General features: G+C 50.0%; 1 protein-coding gene across 1 annotated transcript in view; it reads right to left on the bottom strand.

Annotated features, from left to right (window-relative positions):
* Positions 1 to 7910: 7910 nt before the first annotated feature.
* Positions 7911 to 16974, bottom strand: part of LOC147737459 (uncharacterized) — a 50083-nt gene continuing 41019 nt past the window's right edge. The window contains exon 2 of the mRNA XM_086924091.1: positions 7911 to 8666. Within this exon, the coding sequence (XP_086780217.1) occupies positions 7914 to 8666 (753 nt within the window). The 3' untranslated portion in view covers positions 7911 to 7913. The remainder of the gene's footprint in view (positions 8667 to 16974) is intronic.

Raw genomic sequence — 16974 nt, 5'->3', positions numbered from 1 at the left:
AAATATGACGCATCATTGGTGTCACAAGGAGGATGCAGTGAAAAGTGACGCATCGCTGTTTTCACTCAGCGATGCGTCACTTTTCATAAATGAGGCCCCTAGTGTTTTCCTTTACATTGCTGATCACTTGATGACTCACTAGACATTGGGGGTGGCAAAAACAAGCTGCCGCACAACTCATGCATCCAGGCAGTGAACGGGCAGCAAAGGTAGAGCGTTGTTTCAAATATACTCTCGAGTTTCCAGATTGAAGGAGCAGGACTTTAAAAACCCCAATACAAAGTGTCAAATGCTTGTGAACATGAGAATGAGTAAACATGAGATTGAGCAGACATGATGGTGGTGCTAGCTGTGTCTCATAAGTACTGTTGTTGTACCGTGATGTGTGACAGTAGCTCTAACTGGATGTAGCGTTGAGGTGGCAAATGCTTAGGCGACTGCATGAGCCGTGTCCCAATGCATGATGTTGGCAGGAACTGTGTCTAGCTTGTTCAGCTGACATAGCACACAGTAAGAGTATAACAGGAGTTGGGTGTTATGTTGAGGTGGCAAATGCTTGGCAACCTCTATAGGTTTGAGCCATGTTTTGCACATGTAGCTGGGGTTTGTGTTTATTGAGTGCTCTTTGTATGTCCTAGATGTTCTCCTCCTTAAAATGGTGCAGATGTAGGGTATATCTATGGGAGAGATGCACAAGGGGAGGCAGTGCAAGTCCAAGGCTCACAAGAACAAACAACAGTCATCTGTCTAAGCTTTGGACATCAAACAAGTAAGCATCTTGTCACCGCCTGCCCTCCAACCTAAATTTTGGTGCAGTGAAAACAAGGAAACCCATGTGTGGAACCAACCTGCCCAACAGAGGTGCCTGAACCTCCTACCCTCTGGAAGTGCAGTTTTCTATGTCCGCCATGGCCGCAGTGAGCATCCAAGTGAGCTTTGCAGGTGGAAGGCTGATATGAAAATCCATATGTATGACGTATAGGGACTTGGATCAAGTGTCTCTCTATGACCCAGACTGGCCCACACAACTTGCAATGGGTTTCTCCACCACTAATAAAATGGGGTGACGCGTTTGCTAATATAACTCATTGAACTCGAAAAGTGGCAGCGCACTTACTTTTCCCAGCTACCTTCGTGAGTATCTGTTAATAGCTGCACTCCTGAGACCTCCTTTAGGGTGACCAACCGTCCGTAAATTTCACGGACCGTCTGTAATATGGACCTCACGTCTGTTGTCCGTGAGGATCCTTTTTACGGATGTCTTTTGTCCGTAATTTTGGGTATTGCAGGGCACAGCACTGTTCCCTGTATGAAGCCTCAGCCCCTGATGGGGCCGCCTCGCACTCCTCCTCGGAGTACAAGTAGCCCCCACCCGCCCATTGTCATTCTGTATGCGGCTGATTGCCACATACAGAAGACAATTGGCCAGTTTGGAGTGTTACTTACTGCAGGAGGTGGCCTCCTCCTGCCATGGGCTGGGGGAGATGGAAGGAATAAGCAAACGCACCAATGCTGCTACTATTCCAGTTCATGAAAAAAAGCTAGTGAAACAAGTTGAAAAGAAGGGGCTAGAGTTCTTTCAGTCTCATCACTTTAGAAAAGTGCAATTTCAATATTATATTCAAAGAAGCCATGGTTGCTGCATTTTTATTTTATGCAACTAACAACCATTGACAAAGTCAATAGTTCTGGCTTGTTGTAGGTGTAACGTTACTTGTGTTATATGTCTGGATACATTGACAGAAGAGGCAAAATACTAGTCGGGCGGTACACTGTGCTAAGCAGAGATTTTTTGCTACATCAAACACCCCCATTTGAGAGCCCTCCCCTTTCATCCTGCTTAAAGCCCTGGAAACAACACCATGTCACAGTCACCTCATCGAATGGCACTGTGCATCATGCATGACTCATGCCTTCTACTTTTTCAGATTGCCTATGTGCAGGGGTGTAGTGAATCCTCCCCCCACCCCACTCTTTGCTTTATGAACTAACACAAGGGTGACATTCTTGATGAGCCTCTTCTGTCTGCAACTCTGCAGCCAAAGGCTCAGCTCATAATTAATATAAAAAGTTGGGCGAGTGAGTAAGTGAAGGGATGGGTGGATGGCTGGATGGATTAGTGAATGGGTAAATGGATGAATGAAAGGGTGAATAGATGGATAATGAGTGAACGGATGGATTGATGAGTAAAAGGGTGGATGATTGGTGAGTGAATGGGTTGATGGATGAGAGAAAAGGTAAAAGGGTGCATGGATAGGTGAAAAGATGATAGATGAGTGAAAGAGTGGATGATGGGCGAGTGAATGGGTGGATGTGAGAGAAAAAGGTAAATAGATGGATGTTTGGGTGGAAGGGTACAAGGATGGGTAAAAGGGTGGATGGATGAGTGAAAGGATGGATAGATGAGTTAAAGGGTGGATGATGGGTGAGTGAATGGGTGGATGGATGAGTTAAATGATGGATGAGTGATAGGGTCAATGGATGGATTCATGAGTGGATGAGTAGAAGGATGGGTGGATGGATGGAAGGAAGGATGGCTAAGTGAAAGGGTCAATGGAGAGAGAATGGGAGGATGTATGGATGACTGAAAAGGTGAATTGGTGGAAGGATGCATGACTGGGTGGATGGATGAGTAAGTGAAAGGATGGGTGAAAAGGTAAATGGCTGGATGGATGAGTGGATAAGTGGCTCGATGGATGAGTGGATGATTGGGTGGAAGAGTGAATGGATGAGTATATGGATGTATAGGGTGAAAGGATGGATGGATGAGTGAAATGATGGACGGAAGGATACATGATGGATAGGTTTGCAAATGGATGAATATGTTTGGATGTAGATGGGATTACTTATATACTATATACCTTTTGTTCTGAGGTTTTGTCCTGAATATTGACCTCCTGTCCTGAATTTTTGTCCTGAATTTTGACCCTTTGTCCTGAATTTTTACACTCACTGTCCTGAATTTGCACCCATGCCAGTTGGTCACCCTAACCTCCTTACTGAGACCCATCAACACCAGAATTGAGTTGACGTTTCTTGCTTGGCATTCTAGGTCTTTAGACTCCTGAATTTGCATTAGAAATGGTTGAATGGATATGTTATTTACAGGTTAAACTTATATATAAATGCATTCGTGGTAAAGAAGGATGAAGACCATGCCGAGCAGGTAAGAAACACTTTCTTTATTTGACGGAGAAGCATGCAAAACAGACACTTCCCAGCTGGTCGAAGGATCAACTGACCATACAAGGAATGTTCCGGTTTGATGGCCGGGCGGCTGGCGCAAGTTTGTAAGTATTACAGACAGTGCCACACTCATCGTTTTCTAGTTTTGACCTTGTCACTGATGGTAGTGTTAGCGGACAGCTGTGACTTCCAAGTGTCTACCTCATCTGCCTGTCAAGTTGTCTTGCCCACCTTCAGTGCCGGGTACATGCTGCTTACCGCATGTAGTTTGCATAGACGATCGGGACTAGTTCACACTGAGCTTGTCCTTTTCACCACAGCAATGACTGTATTGCAGGAGGACGACAGTGTTGAACGGAGAAAGCCGTCAACAATGAACTTGCCGCCTTCCTCGAATCCAACAAATCCCACGACCCATCACAATCCGGGTTCCGAGCCAAACACAGCACCGAAACCGCACTCATCACAGCAACCAATGACATTCGAACACTACTGGACAACGGAGAAACAGCTGCCCTCATCCTCCTCTACCTCTCCGCAGCCTTCGACACAGTCTGTCACAAAACCCTTATACAACGCCTCAGCAATGTTGGAATTCAAGGAAAAGCACTGGACTGGATTACCTCGTTCCTCGCCGGAAGAACTCAAAGAGTCCGCCTACCCCCCTTCAGATCAGAAGCCACCGAAGTCATCTGCGGCGTACCTCAAGGTTCCTCACTAAGCCCCACCCTCTTCAACGTTTACATGAGCCCCCTCGCTTCCATCGCACGACAACACAACCTCAACATCATCTCCTACGCAGACGATACCCAACTGATCCTCTCCCTCACCAAAGACCCAAACACCGCCAAAACCAACCTACACGAAGGAATGAAGGAAGTAGCCGAATGGATGAAGAACAGCCGCCTTAAACTGAACTCGGACAAAACTGAAGTCCTCATCCTAGGATCTTCACCCTCCGCTTGGGATGACTCATGGTGGCCACTGGCCCTGGAAAACGCACTCACCCCCACAGACCACGCACGTAACCTGGGCTTCATCCTGGACTCCTCCCTCTTGATGACCAGACAAGTCAACGCCGTCTCTTCATCATGTTTCAACATCCTACGTATGCTTAAAAAAATCTTTCGTTGGATCCCCACCGAAACGAGAAAGACGGTCACTCACGCTCTGGTCACAAGCCGTCTGGACTATGGTAACACCCTGTACGCCGGAACAACAGCAAAGCTACAGAAAAAACTCCAACGCATCCAAAACGCGTCAGCTAGACTCATTCTAGACGTCCCCCGCCAAGCTCACATTTCCGGTCACCTGAAAGAACTCCACTGGCTCCCCGTCAACAAGAGAATAACGTTCTGTCTCCTAACCCACGCACACAAGGCACTCTACGACCTTGGACCCGAATGCCTCAACACGCGCCTGTCCTTTTACACCCCCACCCGCCAACTTCGATCGAACAATCAAGCCCTCGCCGTAATCCCACGTATCCATAGATCCACCATGAGTGGAAGATCCTTTTCCTACTTAGCGGCCAAAACCTGGAATTCTCTCCCTGCCTACCTCCGCCTTACCCAGAACCACCTCTCATTCAGAAAACAATTAAAAACCTGGATATTCGATGAGTGAGCACCCTCCTTCCCCCAAGCGCCTTGAGACCCTCTGGGTGAGTAGTGCGCTATATAAATCCAGAACTTGAACTTGAACGCGCCAGAGAGCCCTGTGATTGCTCTGCTGTGCCTCTCACTGCGGCCTCCAGAAATGGAATCCCCAGCCAGAGCCAGTTAACTCACTCTCTGTAGTAAGTTGTAGTTCGGAGGTGAGTGCTCTGTGGCAGCTATATAAGCTATATAAATATTCCATTGCCACCAGTTGAACCCGTAATACTCCGGTCCTAATGGAAGCAGCCCCTTTGAAAGTCAGCAGTACAGTATTATATTGATATAGCTCTCCCTACCCAGTGTACCTCCCTGAACCCGCGGCGCCGGTATATAGTAGTGCAGCTGACTTGCTGTGGCTGCTATTAATAAATACAATTGATGCTTTCATCGTTCTGAGCTGCCTGTGCCCTCTGCCTTTAGTTTCCTGTGTCGCTGAGCTGTGCGGCCGCTGTCAGACTCCGCTCTGCTCAATTTTCAGTTGCATGCCATTAATGTACTTTAGCTTACTGACTTTGTACAGTTTCTAGTTGCTCAAATGGATGTAATCTTATGTTTCCCTTGCCTTCATTACGTGACTTTGCTCTCATAATGACACTTAAATTATAAAAATGTCACGCACAGCAACTTGAAACCCTGGCAGCTGTGGTTACGCTGCTCAAGCAGGAGTAGTGTTCGCCGCTGGATCTTGAAAGCGCATGCGTGCAATCACACGCATGCGCAATAAACGGCCAGGACAGTGGGGAGCTTAAAAATACACGCAGTCAAGACATGGGGTTTCGACGCATGCGCATTAATTTGCGCATGCGTGGAAACGCGGGGGGTGTAAAGACAGATGGGGTGGGTCTATTGATAGTACACCGGGGCAGAAGGCAGTGTCTGTACTCTGCGCATGCGCAGCTGTTGATCCAGCAGGCTCTCCGGCCCACACTCTGGGGCAGAAGGCAGTGTCTGTACTGTGCGCATGCGCAGCTGTTAACCCAGCAGGCTTCTCTTCAACCCACACTCCGGGGCAGAAGGTAGTGTCTGTACTCTGCACATGCTCAGCTGTTGACCCAGCAGGCTCTCTTCAGCCCACACTCCGGTGTTCTAACTATATTTCCACCCCCGTCGTTTTGAACACCCCCTACGTCAGAGGGGTGTCGATTCATGCAGGTTCTGCCTGTGTATTCGTGCTTCCTCGTCTGGCTGCACACCCTTCGAGTGTCACTCACTCTGCGCATGCGTGCTTCGGTTTATTGATTTTATTTATGCGTTTTTCTCTCGTGACATTATTCCCATTTGTGCGGGGGAAAAATTACCCAATCTGGCAACAGTGGTTGCGGCGGCATTTATCATTTATTTGGGGACAGTGACACTACTGTCACTGAGAGTCACCAAATAAATGAGAAATGCCGCCGCAGCGGAGCTCGAGTGCAGCGACCCCCTCCCCCCCCTGGAGTGCAGCGCGGCTGCCCCCCTTAGCTACGCCGCTGAGAGGAGGGTTGCTGTAGCAGTGGGTGCGGCGAGGCAGGGCTACTTGTAATGTCTTCATGTTTGATGGGGCCACAGAGGGTCACACAGGCAGAAGTCACCTGCACCAAGTGTTCACTACAATCCGATGAGTCTCAGTAACTGAGTGTTTACAAGACGGATGCAACAAGATGAGGCATGAAGTATGTTCACACAGAGAGCACGTGTGCAGAGATGTCAGGCGGTGAATGCAGCCGAGACCCACAGTCCTGAGTCCTGAGACCCCCGAGACCCCTCACTCACTCCTGGCCAGGCCCTCACTCAATCCTGACTCTCACTCCTGACCTGGCCCTCACTCTCTCCTGACCCTCACTCAATCCTGACCCTCACTCAATCCTGACTCTCACTCCTGACCTGGCCCTCACTCACTCCTGACCTGGCCCTCACTCACTCCTGACCCTCACTCACTCCTGGCCCTCACTCAATCCTGACCCTCACTCACTCCTGACCCTAACTTAATCCTGACTCTCACTCCTGACCTGGCCCTCATTCACTCCTGACCCTCACTCACTCCTGACCCTCACTCACTCCTGACCCTCACTCACTCCTGACTCTCACTCACTCCTGACCCTCACTCACTCCTGACCCTCACTCACTCCTGACCCTCACTCACTCCTGACTCTCACTCACTCCTGACCCTCACTCACTCCTGACCCTAACTCAATCCTGACTCTCACTCCTGACCTGGCCCTCATTCACTCCTGACCCTCACTCAATCCTGACCCTCACTCAATCCTGACTCTCACTCCTGACCTGGCCCTCACTCACTCCTGACCCTCACTCACTCCTGGCCCTCACTCAATCCTGACCCTCACTCACTCCTGACCCTCACTCAATCCTGACTCTCAATCCTGACCCTCACTCACTCCTGACCCTCACTCAATCCTGACCCTCACTCAATCCTGACTCTCACTCCTGACCTGGCCCTCACTCACTCCTGACCTGGCCCTCACATCCTGACCCTCACTCACTCCTGACCCTCACTCTATCCTGACTCTCACTCCTGACCTGGCCCTCACTCACTCCTGACCTGGCCCTCACTCACTCCTGGCCCTCACTCACTCCTGACCCTCACTCACTCCTGACCCTCACTCTATCCTGACTCTCACTTCTGACCTGGCCCTCACTTACTCCTGACCTGGCCCTCACTCACTCCTGGCCCTCACTCACTCCTGACCCTCACTCACTCCTGACCCTCACTCTATCCTGACTCTCACTCCTGACCTGGCCCTCACTCACTCCTGACCTGGCCCTCACTCACTCCTGACCCTCACTTACTCCTGACCCTCACTCTATCCTGACTCTCACTCCTGACCTGGCCCTCACTCACTCCTGATTCTGTGCCTGGTTTCATACGCCTGCTGCTGTACTCTGTGCATCTCAGCGCTTAAAACTTGGCTCTCCAAGTTTGAAAAGTCAATATTCGATGTGGGCCCTGGAGATGGCTTTGATTTAGATTTAGATTTAGATTTACTTTTTTTTTAAGTTAACAGAACCTTTATTGAATAGTAAAAATAATTTGCATTATAATAAATTAAAATAACCAACATGGTTTCATAACTATTTCTTGCCACGCTGGGCGGTAGGTTTGGCAGAGTCCTTATCGGTGTTATCTTTGCTTGTGGGTGCAGCCTTTGCTGCCGGTCCCCCCTTCTTTTCACTGGTCTTTTCCTTGGTTGCCACTTTGGCAGCCACCTTCTCCTTGGGCTTTTTGGCTGGAATTTTGCTAGCTTTGTCCGAGTCCACCTTTGCTTTAGGAACAGCAGTCTCACCTTTACTGCTGGCAGCCACTTTTTTCGCAGCCTTCTTAGCCGCATCACCAGGTGCTTTTGGCTTCTTAGCAGCTGCTCCAGAAGTTTTAGGTTTCCTGGACACAACTTTCTTGGCTTTGGGCACCGGTTCTCCATTTGGGTCACTGTTCTCAGATACCTTCTTCAGAGTTTTCGGTCTGGCTGGTGCCAGCTTGAACCTTCCTGTGGCACCTTTCGCTGTAGAGTTGGTCGGTCTCATCAGAAGGCCCTGCTCCATGCCCTTCCCCAGCGCTCGCCTCAGCAGTACTCGGAGCCGCACGGAGTCCACAGACGGGTAGGTGGTGAGGATGTATGTGCGGATGGAAGGCACAGTAGCACCTTTGCGGTCGGTGTTCTTCCTCAGGGCTTCCAATACCATGCTCAAGGTCGAGGGGTGAATAGGAGCATCTGTTGCTTTTGGGACTTTGAGGGCTTTTGCTTTCACCTCGGCAGCTGGTTTAGTAGGCACTGCTTTCGAAGAGTCGAAGGCTGCTACACTACCTTGATCTTGAAGGTATTTTGTCTGTGGGATTTGCTGAAACTTTCAGTGATAGGACAACTGCTCTTGAGGCGGAAAGCCGAGAGCCAGGAGTTACCTTGCCATTTTAAAACAAAGTTGTTTTTAAAAACTGTATAAATTGATTTTACTTGTGTAATTGTGGAAACTTGCACTTTGCTCACCTTGGTTGGTTGAATTGCCGCTCAGCCGAGTAAAGCGCTGAAGCAGGCACCAGGCAACCGCCGCGACCTCCCGGGCTCCGCCCACCGAAGTAGGCCACGCCCCCTCCCTATATCTAGGCGCGCCCTGTGACCAGCGCTGCCTAGACAGAGCTCTTGAGGCGGAAAGCCGAGAGCCAGGAGTTACCTTGCCATTTTAAAACAAAGCTGTTTTTTAAAAACTGTATAAAGTGATTTTACTTGTGTAATTGTGGAAACTTACACTTTGCTCACCTTGGTTGGTTAAATTGCCGCTCAGCCGAGTTAAGCGCTGAAGCAAGCACCAGGCAACCGCCGCGACCTCCCAGGCTCCGCCCACCGAAGTAGGCCACGCCCCCTCCCTATATCTAGGCGCGCCCTGTGACCAGCGCTGCCTAGACAGAGCTCTTGAGGCGGAAAGCCGAGAGCCAGGAGTTACCTTGCCATTTTAAAACAAAGTTGTTTTTAAAAACTGTATAAATTGATTTTACTTGTGTAATTGTGGAAACTTGCACTTTGCTCACCTTGGTTGGTTGAATTGCCGCTCAGCCAAGTAAAGCGCTGAAGCAAGCACCAGGCAACCGCCGCGACCTCCCGGGCTCCGCCCACCGAAGTAGGACACGCCCTTCTTTTTGAATTTTAAGAATGTGCTGTTTCCGGAGGCGCAGCGGACGGGCGCAGCGGGTGCGCCGGCGGTGCGCCGAAGGCGCGCCAAAGGCAAGCCCGTCTGCGCCCGTCCGCGACCAGACGGGACCAGGGGCCACAACCCCTGCCTCCCCTACTCCCCAGGGCAGGAATTACAGCGCGAGGGCCCTACACAGTATAGGAAGAACCGTCGCTGGCCGGTGCACACATATATATGCCCCCATAGAGCTTCCCCTTCGTTGTCCAGACTGTAATCATTCCTTCCGGAATACTCCGCTGGCCTCAGCTCAGAAATACAGCATGTATGCACTAAACTGCCGTTCACTACCTAAGCACTGCACACAAATTGCAATGCTGCTTGGGGAGCACAAACCAGACGTGCTCTTTTTAACAGAAACGTGGCTCACGGCTCACTCGGAGCCTGATATAGTTGCAGCCTTATTAACTGGCTATCATATTTCCAGACTCGACAGACCGGAAGGGAGAGGGGGTGGTCTGGCCATTATTACAAAGGACCAGTACCACTGCCGCACTACAACAGATACCATCCCTGGCTGTGAGAGTCTGGAATTCTGCATTGAGCTCAACGCTAATAATTCCTTCTCAGGTACCTTGATTTATCGCCCCCCCGAGTCTGCTAAATCATTTCTTAGAGCTCTCCCAGAGATCTTAGCAAAAAGAATTTTATTGACGGCCAATCACACGGTGTTGGGAGACTTCAACCTGCATTTTAACTCGCCATCAGATTATACCGCCACGGAGTTACTAGACGATCTTGGAGCCCTCCAACTGATCCAGCTGGTTACTGGCCCGACTCACGAAAAAGGCAACCTCTTGGACCCTATCTTTAGCAACTGTTTGGATTTAATTACGGATCAACCCATTCCCCTTCCATGGTCAGACCATTTTCTGGTCCCGTTCACCTGGGTCACCTCTAAAGCCCCCCAGCCAACCCCTCAAACTACTATGAGGAGAAACTGGTCAAAACTCCCTGTGGAACCATGGAGACGTGAGTTAGACTCCACTCGCCCGTTACCCTGTCCAGACCCCAATGTGGCGTACGATAACTATGTAAGCTGGATCACAAAATCCTTGGATCCACTTCTGCCTCTCCGTAGGTCATCCTCAAAGCGAGTGCAGAAATCAGCCCCCTGGTTTTCCGACTCGCTAAGAGAGTTGAAACGCATCTGCAGACAACGAGAGAGAGCTTGGCGCGTAGACTTCCTCCCGGAAAAAAAGGCTTCCTATAGAGAGGCGATCAGAATTTATAAAGAAGGGGTCAGGACAGCCCAGGCACTCTACTATTCCGACAAAATCCTGGAATCCAAATCTAAGCCCAAAGAAATTTTTAATATAATAAAGCAATGTACCAATGTTGCCACTGCCCCCCCTCTGATCAAGACCCAGGAGCAATGTAATGAACTGGCGGAATTTTTCTACAATAAGGTATCAAACATATACTCCACCTTTCCAGCCACGGCCTCAAATCATGAGGCGACTGAGTCATTCCTCCCGGAAAATTCCCCCCCCCCAGACCAGCCGACTCCTGAGCCTATGCTCGATCATTTCCCCCTCATGGACCTGGACACTTTGAACAAAGTGGCTCGCCAAGTAAAGTCGGGCTCCCCCCGCGACCCAGCCCCTCCAGGAATCCTGATGCAGGCAGGTGAAGTCACCCTCCCTGTTATCCTGGAACTACTAAATCTGTCCTTATCCACATGTACAGTCCCCATTGCTTGGAAGCAAGCCATGGTTCGGGCACTTCTAAAAAAACCTAGCCTAGACCCTGTTGACCACTCCAATTACCGCCTCATCTCACTTCTTCCGTGGGCTGGCAAGGTATTGGAGAAATACATAAACGCCCGGCTGGGCCAGTTCCTGGAGAATCATTCCCTACTTCACACGTCCCAGACAGGCTTCAGACCAAATCATGGGACTGAGACTGCCTTGTTAGCAGTCGCCGAAGAATCTCGAAGGATACTGGATCAGGGAGGATCAGTGGCAGTGATCCTCCTTGATCTAAGTGCTGCCTTCGATACGGTCAGCCATGCCACTCTGCTGAACCGGCTCCAGACCATCGGAATCTCGGGAGATGCACTAAGGTGGTTCAGTTCCTTTCTAGCTGACAGATCTTTTCAGATCTTTGATGGCGACACAACATCTACCAGCAGGCCACTTAGCTGTGGAGTACCGCAGGGCTCGTCTTTGAGCCCTGTATTATTTAATGTTTACATGAAGCCTCTGGCTGGGGTAGTCGAACCGTACGGCATTAAGATCGTGTCGTACGCCGACGATACCCAGCTAGTGGTTTCATTGGCCCAAGAGAACAACAGACATCCCTCGGCTGGCCTGCTGAACTGTTTGGAGAACGTGAGGGAATGGATGACCAACTCCTCCCTCAAACTGAATGGAGGAAAAACAGAGCTCATGCTCCTAGGTCCAGCTTCACCAGTACCTTTTACCTCCTTGTGGCCCGATGGTCTAGGCACACCGCCTATTCCCAAGGATAGTGTGAAGAGCCTGGGAGTATGGCTTGACAACAAGCTCTCTTTCTCCACTCAGGCCACCAGGCTGTCTGCCACCTGTTTTGGCTTACTTAGATCACTAAGGAAGGTTCTTCCACTTCTGCCCCTTGATGCCAAGAAGGTGGCAGTACAAGGCCTCATTCAGTCCCGTCTGGACTCAAATAATGCTCTTTACCTAGGGGCACCCGAGATGACTCTTCGGAAGCTTCAGGTGGTACAAAATTGCGCGGCACGTACCATACTCCAGATTCCACGATCCCAGTCGGCCAGACATGGCCTGAAAAGCTTACACTGGTTGCCAGTAAGGCAGAGAGTGGCCTTCAAGGCACTGTGCATTACGCACCGGGCCTTTTGGAAGACCGGTTCAGCAATTAACAACAGTCTGGTCACCCCCTACCACCCTAACAGGAATCTGCGGTCCACGGGTGCCTTTCTGGCAGTTGTTCCTAGAGTGAAGAGAGCTAGGTCGGGGGGCAGGCTGTTCTCGCTGAACGCCGCCAAGCTCTGGAATGCCCTCCCCCTCACTCTTCGATCTACACCCGACCTGCTCTCATTCCGTAAGAAGCTGAAAACAGCCTTATTTGCCAAATCCCTCTAAGTTCCTGCACCCTCGGCCCTGTCAGATCTCTGTTTAATCTCAGCGCTTGGACGCCTCTGGGCAGCAATCGCGCTCAACAAATCGATAATAAAATAAAAATAAAAAGAAACTGGGCACAGATGAATGCCAGAAGGGGTGCCGCTCGTGAAGGAGTCCTTGCTGCCTGTTTCCGTGTTGGTCTTTGGAGCCCCGCAGGGCAAAGCTATTGCGTGCCAGGAGCCCCGCTGGGCGTCGGAATCACCGTGGGGGAGTTGCCAGCAACGAGGACGGGACTGCGAGTGCCAGCAGGCTGTGCGCGTTCCAGCTAGCACACCTGCCGCCTCTTCCCGTGTCTCCGCCCCCCGCTGGACTGTGAAAACTCCTCGCGGCCCCCGCTCCGCGGGAGCCGCTCGTGAAGGAGTCCTTGCTGCCTGTTTCCGTGTTGGTCTTTGGAGCCCCGCAGGGCAAAGCTATTGTGTGCCAGGAGCCCCGCTGGGCGTCGGAATCACCGTGGGGGAGTCGCCAGCAACGAGGACGGGACTGCGAGTGCCAGCAGGCTGTGCGCGTTCCAGCTAGCACACCTGCCGCCTCTTCCCGTGTCTCCGCCCCCCGCTGGACTGTGAAAACTCCTCGCGGCCCCCGCTCCGCGGGTGCCGCTCGTGAAGGAGTCCTTGCTGCCTGTTTCCGTGTTGGTCTTTGGAGCCCCGCAGGGCAAAGCTATTGTGTGCCAGGAGCCCCGCTGGGCGTCGGAATCACCGTGGGGGAGTCGCCAGCAACGAGGACGGGACTGCGAGTGCCAGCAGGCTGTGCGCGTTCCAGCTAGCACACCTGCCGCCTCTTCCCGTGTCTCCGCCCCCCGCTGGACTGTGAAAACTCCTCGCGGCCCCCGCTCCGCGGGAGCCGCTCGTGAAGGAGTCCTTGCTGCCTGTTTCCGTGTTGGTCTTTGGAGCCCCGCAGGGCAAAGCTATTGTGTGCCAGGAGCCCCGCTGGGCGTCGGAATCACCGTGGGGGAGTCGCCAGCAACGAGGACGAGACTGCGAGTGCCAGCAGGCTGTGCGCGTTCCAGCTAGCACACCTGCCGCCTCTTCCCGTGTCTCCGCCCCCAAGGCGCGGCCGATTTATCAACAGAAGACTCGCGCGTTAGCGGGACGCGTGTGCGGGACAGCACCCGGGACAAAGCCCGGACTAAGGGCGGACCCTCTGAGACCCTCCGAGAACCGAGGAGACCGGACAGGACCAAAATTCCTGGTATTTAATCTGTGTCCCATTGTTACCATAACTGTCACTTTGCGTGCCCTTGTAACCCATTGCTGTGGGACTTTACCTGTATTTACTATGGCCGAAAAACAGGGTGCACTGTTGAACAAAACCCTTGATGATTATTTCACTAAAGCTTCCCCGGATATGCCATTAGATATCGTTTTGGCAGAGCGCCGTGCCGAGCGTCGTCGCTCTGTTGAAAGTTTAAAGCATCGGCGCTTGTCGCCAACATCCACACCTTCAGTGAATCTTAGTGTAAATACCCAGTTAAATGATGTCATTGTACATTCGACTGATTCAATTGATAACCAACCTGTGGTATTAGATGTTTCCAACCCTTGTACAATTCATTCCCCCCATCTGGATATTATAGGTCCCGACGTTACCACACATACAAGTACTCCTAATGTTTTAAAACCTATTTCCCCATTACCATCCAAGATAGTGCGAAGCAGAGCAAAGAAATCCGTACCAGTTCCAAGGGTACATGGACCTCCGCCATGCAAAAAACGACGGAAAGGGGGGATTCCATTGCAACCAAAAATAAGCCACTCTGATTTTGGTAAAAAAGCCAAGACCCCTGAAGCTAGTGTTATTACTACTTCTGCTGCCACAGAAGGGCCAGTTCCTATTACATCTCCTTCGCCCCCCATCGTACCCATAGTCGTAGAGGACATGATGGAAGTCTCTGAGCTGCCCAAATCGCTCACCACTGCTCACGCATCTGCCACTTTAGACTCGATAGTAAACTTAATTAACACCCACTCAGCATCAATCTTGGAAAGGCTGATTGAAATAGAGTCAAGGCTAAATCAACTTGAGCGTGCATTGGGGAATAAGGGCGAGGCAAATTCCAAATCATCGAATTTAGTAACACACAAAGCACCTAGTGTGTCTAAGTCCAATTCAGCCTCTCAAGCAACAACAGCCAACCCTATCCTGTTGGCGATCCCTACCACCTCGGTGCCCAAAGGGAATGCTATAATTACTCCTAAACCAACTCCATCACCAATAAATTCATCAAATAATTTGGCCCCTAAGCCAGCTACTACCAAAATTAATCCACCTAACAAGGTAGTTAGCTCCTCCAATGAAGGCCAATTAATTGATGCAACGGGACAAAAACCAACATGGGGAAGGTCCAAACAGGTGCCAAACCCAGAATTACCACCAGAGGCAGTGCCCTTTGTGGTAGTTCTAACTGGAGTCCCAGTGCTACCCACTAGCAAGAGGGAGGGCTTTGCACAATTAAAAAATAAGATCATGCATTGGTTAAGTCTATACAGACCAATAGCACCCCATATAAATGGCGAAATTGTCCATGTCCGACGCCTCCAATGGTTGGGAAGCAGACCAAAAAACATCGAGGGGGACGTGGTGGTTGTAAACTTTAGGGATCCCAATGCAGTCCAATATGTATTAAATTGGCCCCCAGGCACCACAAGCAACTGCATAATACCCAGACCCTTGACTTTTTTCTATCCAAGGTCTGTGGTTTTTCCCTCCCAACAACAACCAGCCTCCTACATTACAACTCAAACTATGCCCTGCTCTTATCCACCAGTTACGCAGAGGGCTGGTAACATACACCAAATGATACCACCATTTACTAGGCCTAATCCTACGGAGCCTTTCTTTCCACCAAATCATGCACCGGCACCTAATGCTTTTGGTTGGAACTGTGTCCCATATAGGCAAACCAACACTAATAATAGAAGAATGGACCATTTAAAACCGTTCACCCCTTTAGAAATCACCAACAGATTTGACATCTTCAGTGGGCTCGACGACTGTGATTGATGCCATGTGTCTAGGGGGGTTAACGGAAATGAATTGTTGGATGCCAACTTGTTGGGGGAAAGGGGAGTTCTCTGTTTACAGTCAGTTGGTGTTAATATTTACGAAGCCGAAATTGAGGGGAATGTAAACTTATCGTCTGTGTTAGCTCCAATAATTGGGGATAGTTCAATACCATTGGGAAGTGTTGCTCCCCAAAATGAGCTAATGTCTATAGAGCATGATGCAATTAATCGAGAAGGTCATTTTCCAGTGGTTGCAGAGGGGGGAAATGTTCTGATGCAAAAAGTCTTGGAACCTCGACAAACTTTAAAGCTTGTTTCCTGGAACATAGCCGGGCTATCAAAAAATCTAATTGACCCGGACTGGGCGAGTTTCATTGACTCTTTTGATTTTTGTATGTTGCAAGAGACCTGGGCGGTTGAAACTATACATAGGCTAGGATATAAATCTTATGGTGTCAATGCAATTCCCTCGAGGAGTGGAAGACCCTCGGGAGGGTTACTGACCTGGGTAAAGGTAGACCTAAAAGTGAACATTGAAGTGGTGGATACCAACTCCCCTGATATTCTGATTTTGAAAATTGATGCTCGTAAAGAGAAAAAATTGTACCTAGTTAATGTCTACAACAGACCAACCCCCATTACTAGGGAATCTTCCACACTAACATCCCTTGACCTTTTATTGGGTAATCTAGATACTAGAGCAAATTACGTCATCATATCAGGCGACTTCAACTGTAACTATGAGCCTATTGTGGGGCTTAGCGACATCTTCCTAGAAGAAGACGAGGCCAATGGGATCCCTGCTTTAGGAACTACAAAACCAGTAAAATGTTCTCCGATGGCCCTTCAATTGACGAGACTATGTGCAGAACACTGCACTAGAGCATGCAATGGAAGGCTACCATCAGACATCATGAGGAAGCCCACGTTCTATAGAGGGAACTACAAAAGCAATATAGACTTCATAATAGCCTCCGTGTCTTCATGGGAATTCCTTTTGGACATGGAGGTAACTGAAAGGCTAGAGAGTGACCATTTCCCTCTGGCCCTCCATGTCGAGGACTCCCTATTTGGAGATACAGTGTCCCCATCAATAGAAGACAGAAATGGTGGTGACCAAATTGAGTTACACATCAGTAACAACAGACGTTCTCTCAAATGGCCACTAATATTGGGCGATAGTGAAATCATAACAGAAATTTATGGGCTTTTTGCTAGTATCTTTGGAGCATATCCAAATGTCATCCCAACTGAAGGCCACGACAGTCATTTTATGGAACTACACCATAAATTTTTTAATGCACTAAGGCCCCTAGTCACAAAGAT

The sequence above is a fragment of the Lissotriton vulgaris genome, chromosome 1_1 (genome assembly GCF_964263255.1).
Source record: "Lissotriton vulgaris chromosome 1_1, aLisVul1.2, whole genome shotgun sequence".
Taxonomy (NCBI): domain Eukaryota; kingdom Metazoa; phylum Chordata; class Amphibia; order Caudata; family Salamandridae; genus Lissotriton; species Lissotriton vulgaris.
Note: the sequence above shows the minus strand (reverse complement) of the source record. Positions and strands in the feature narration are given on the sequence as shown.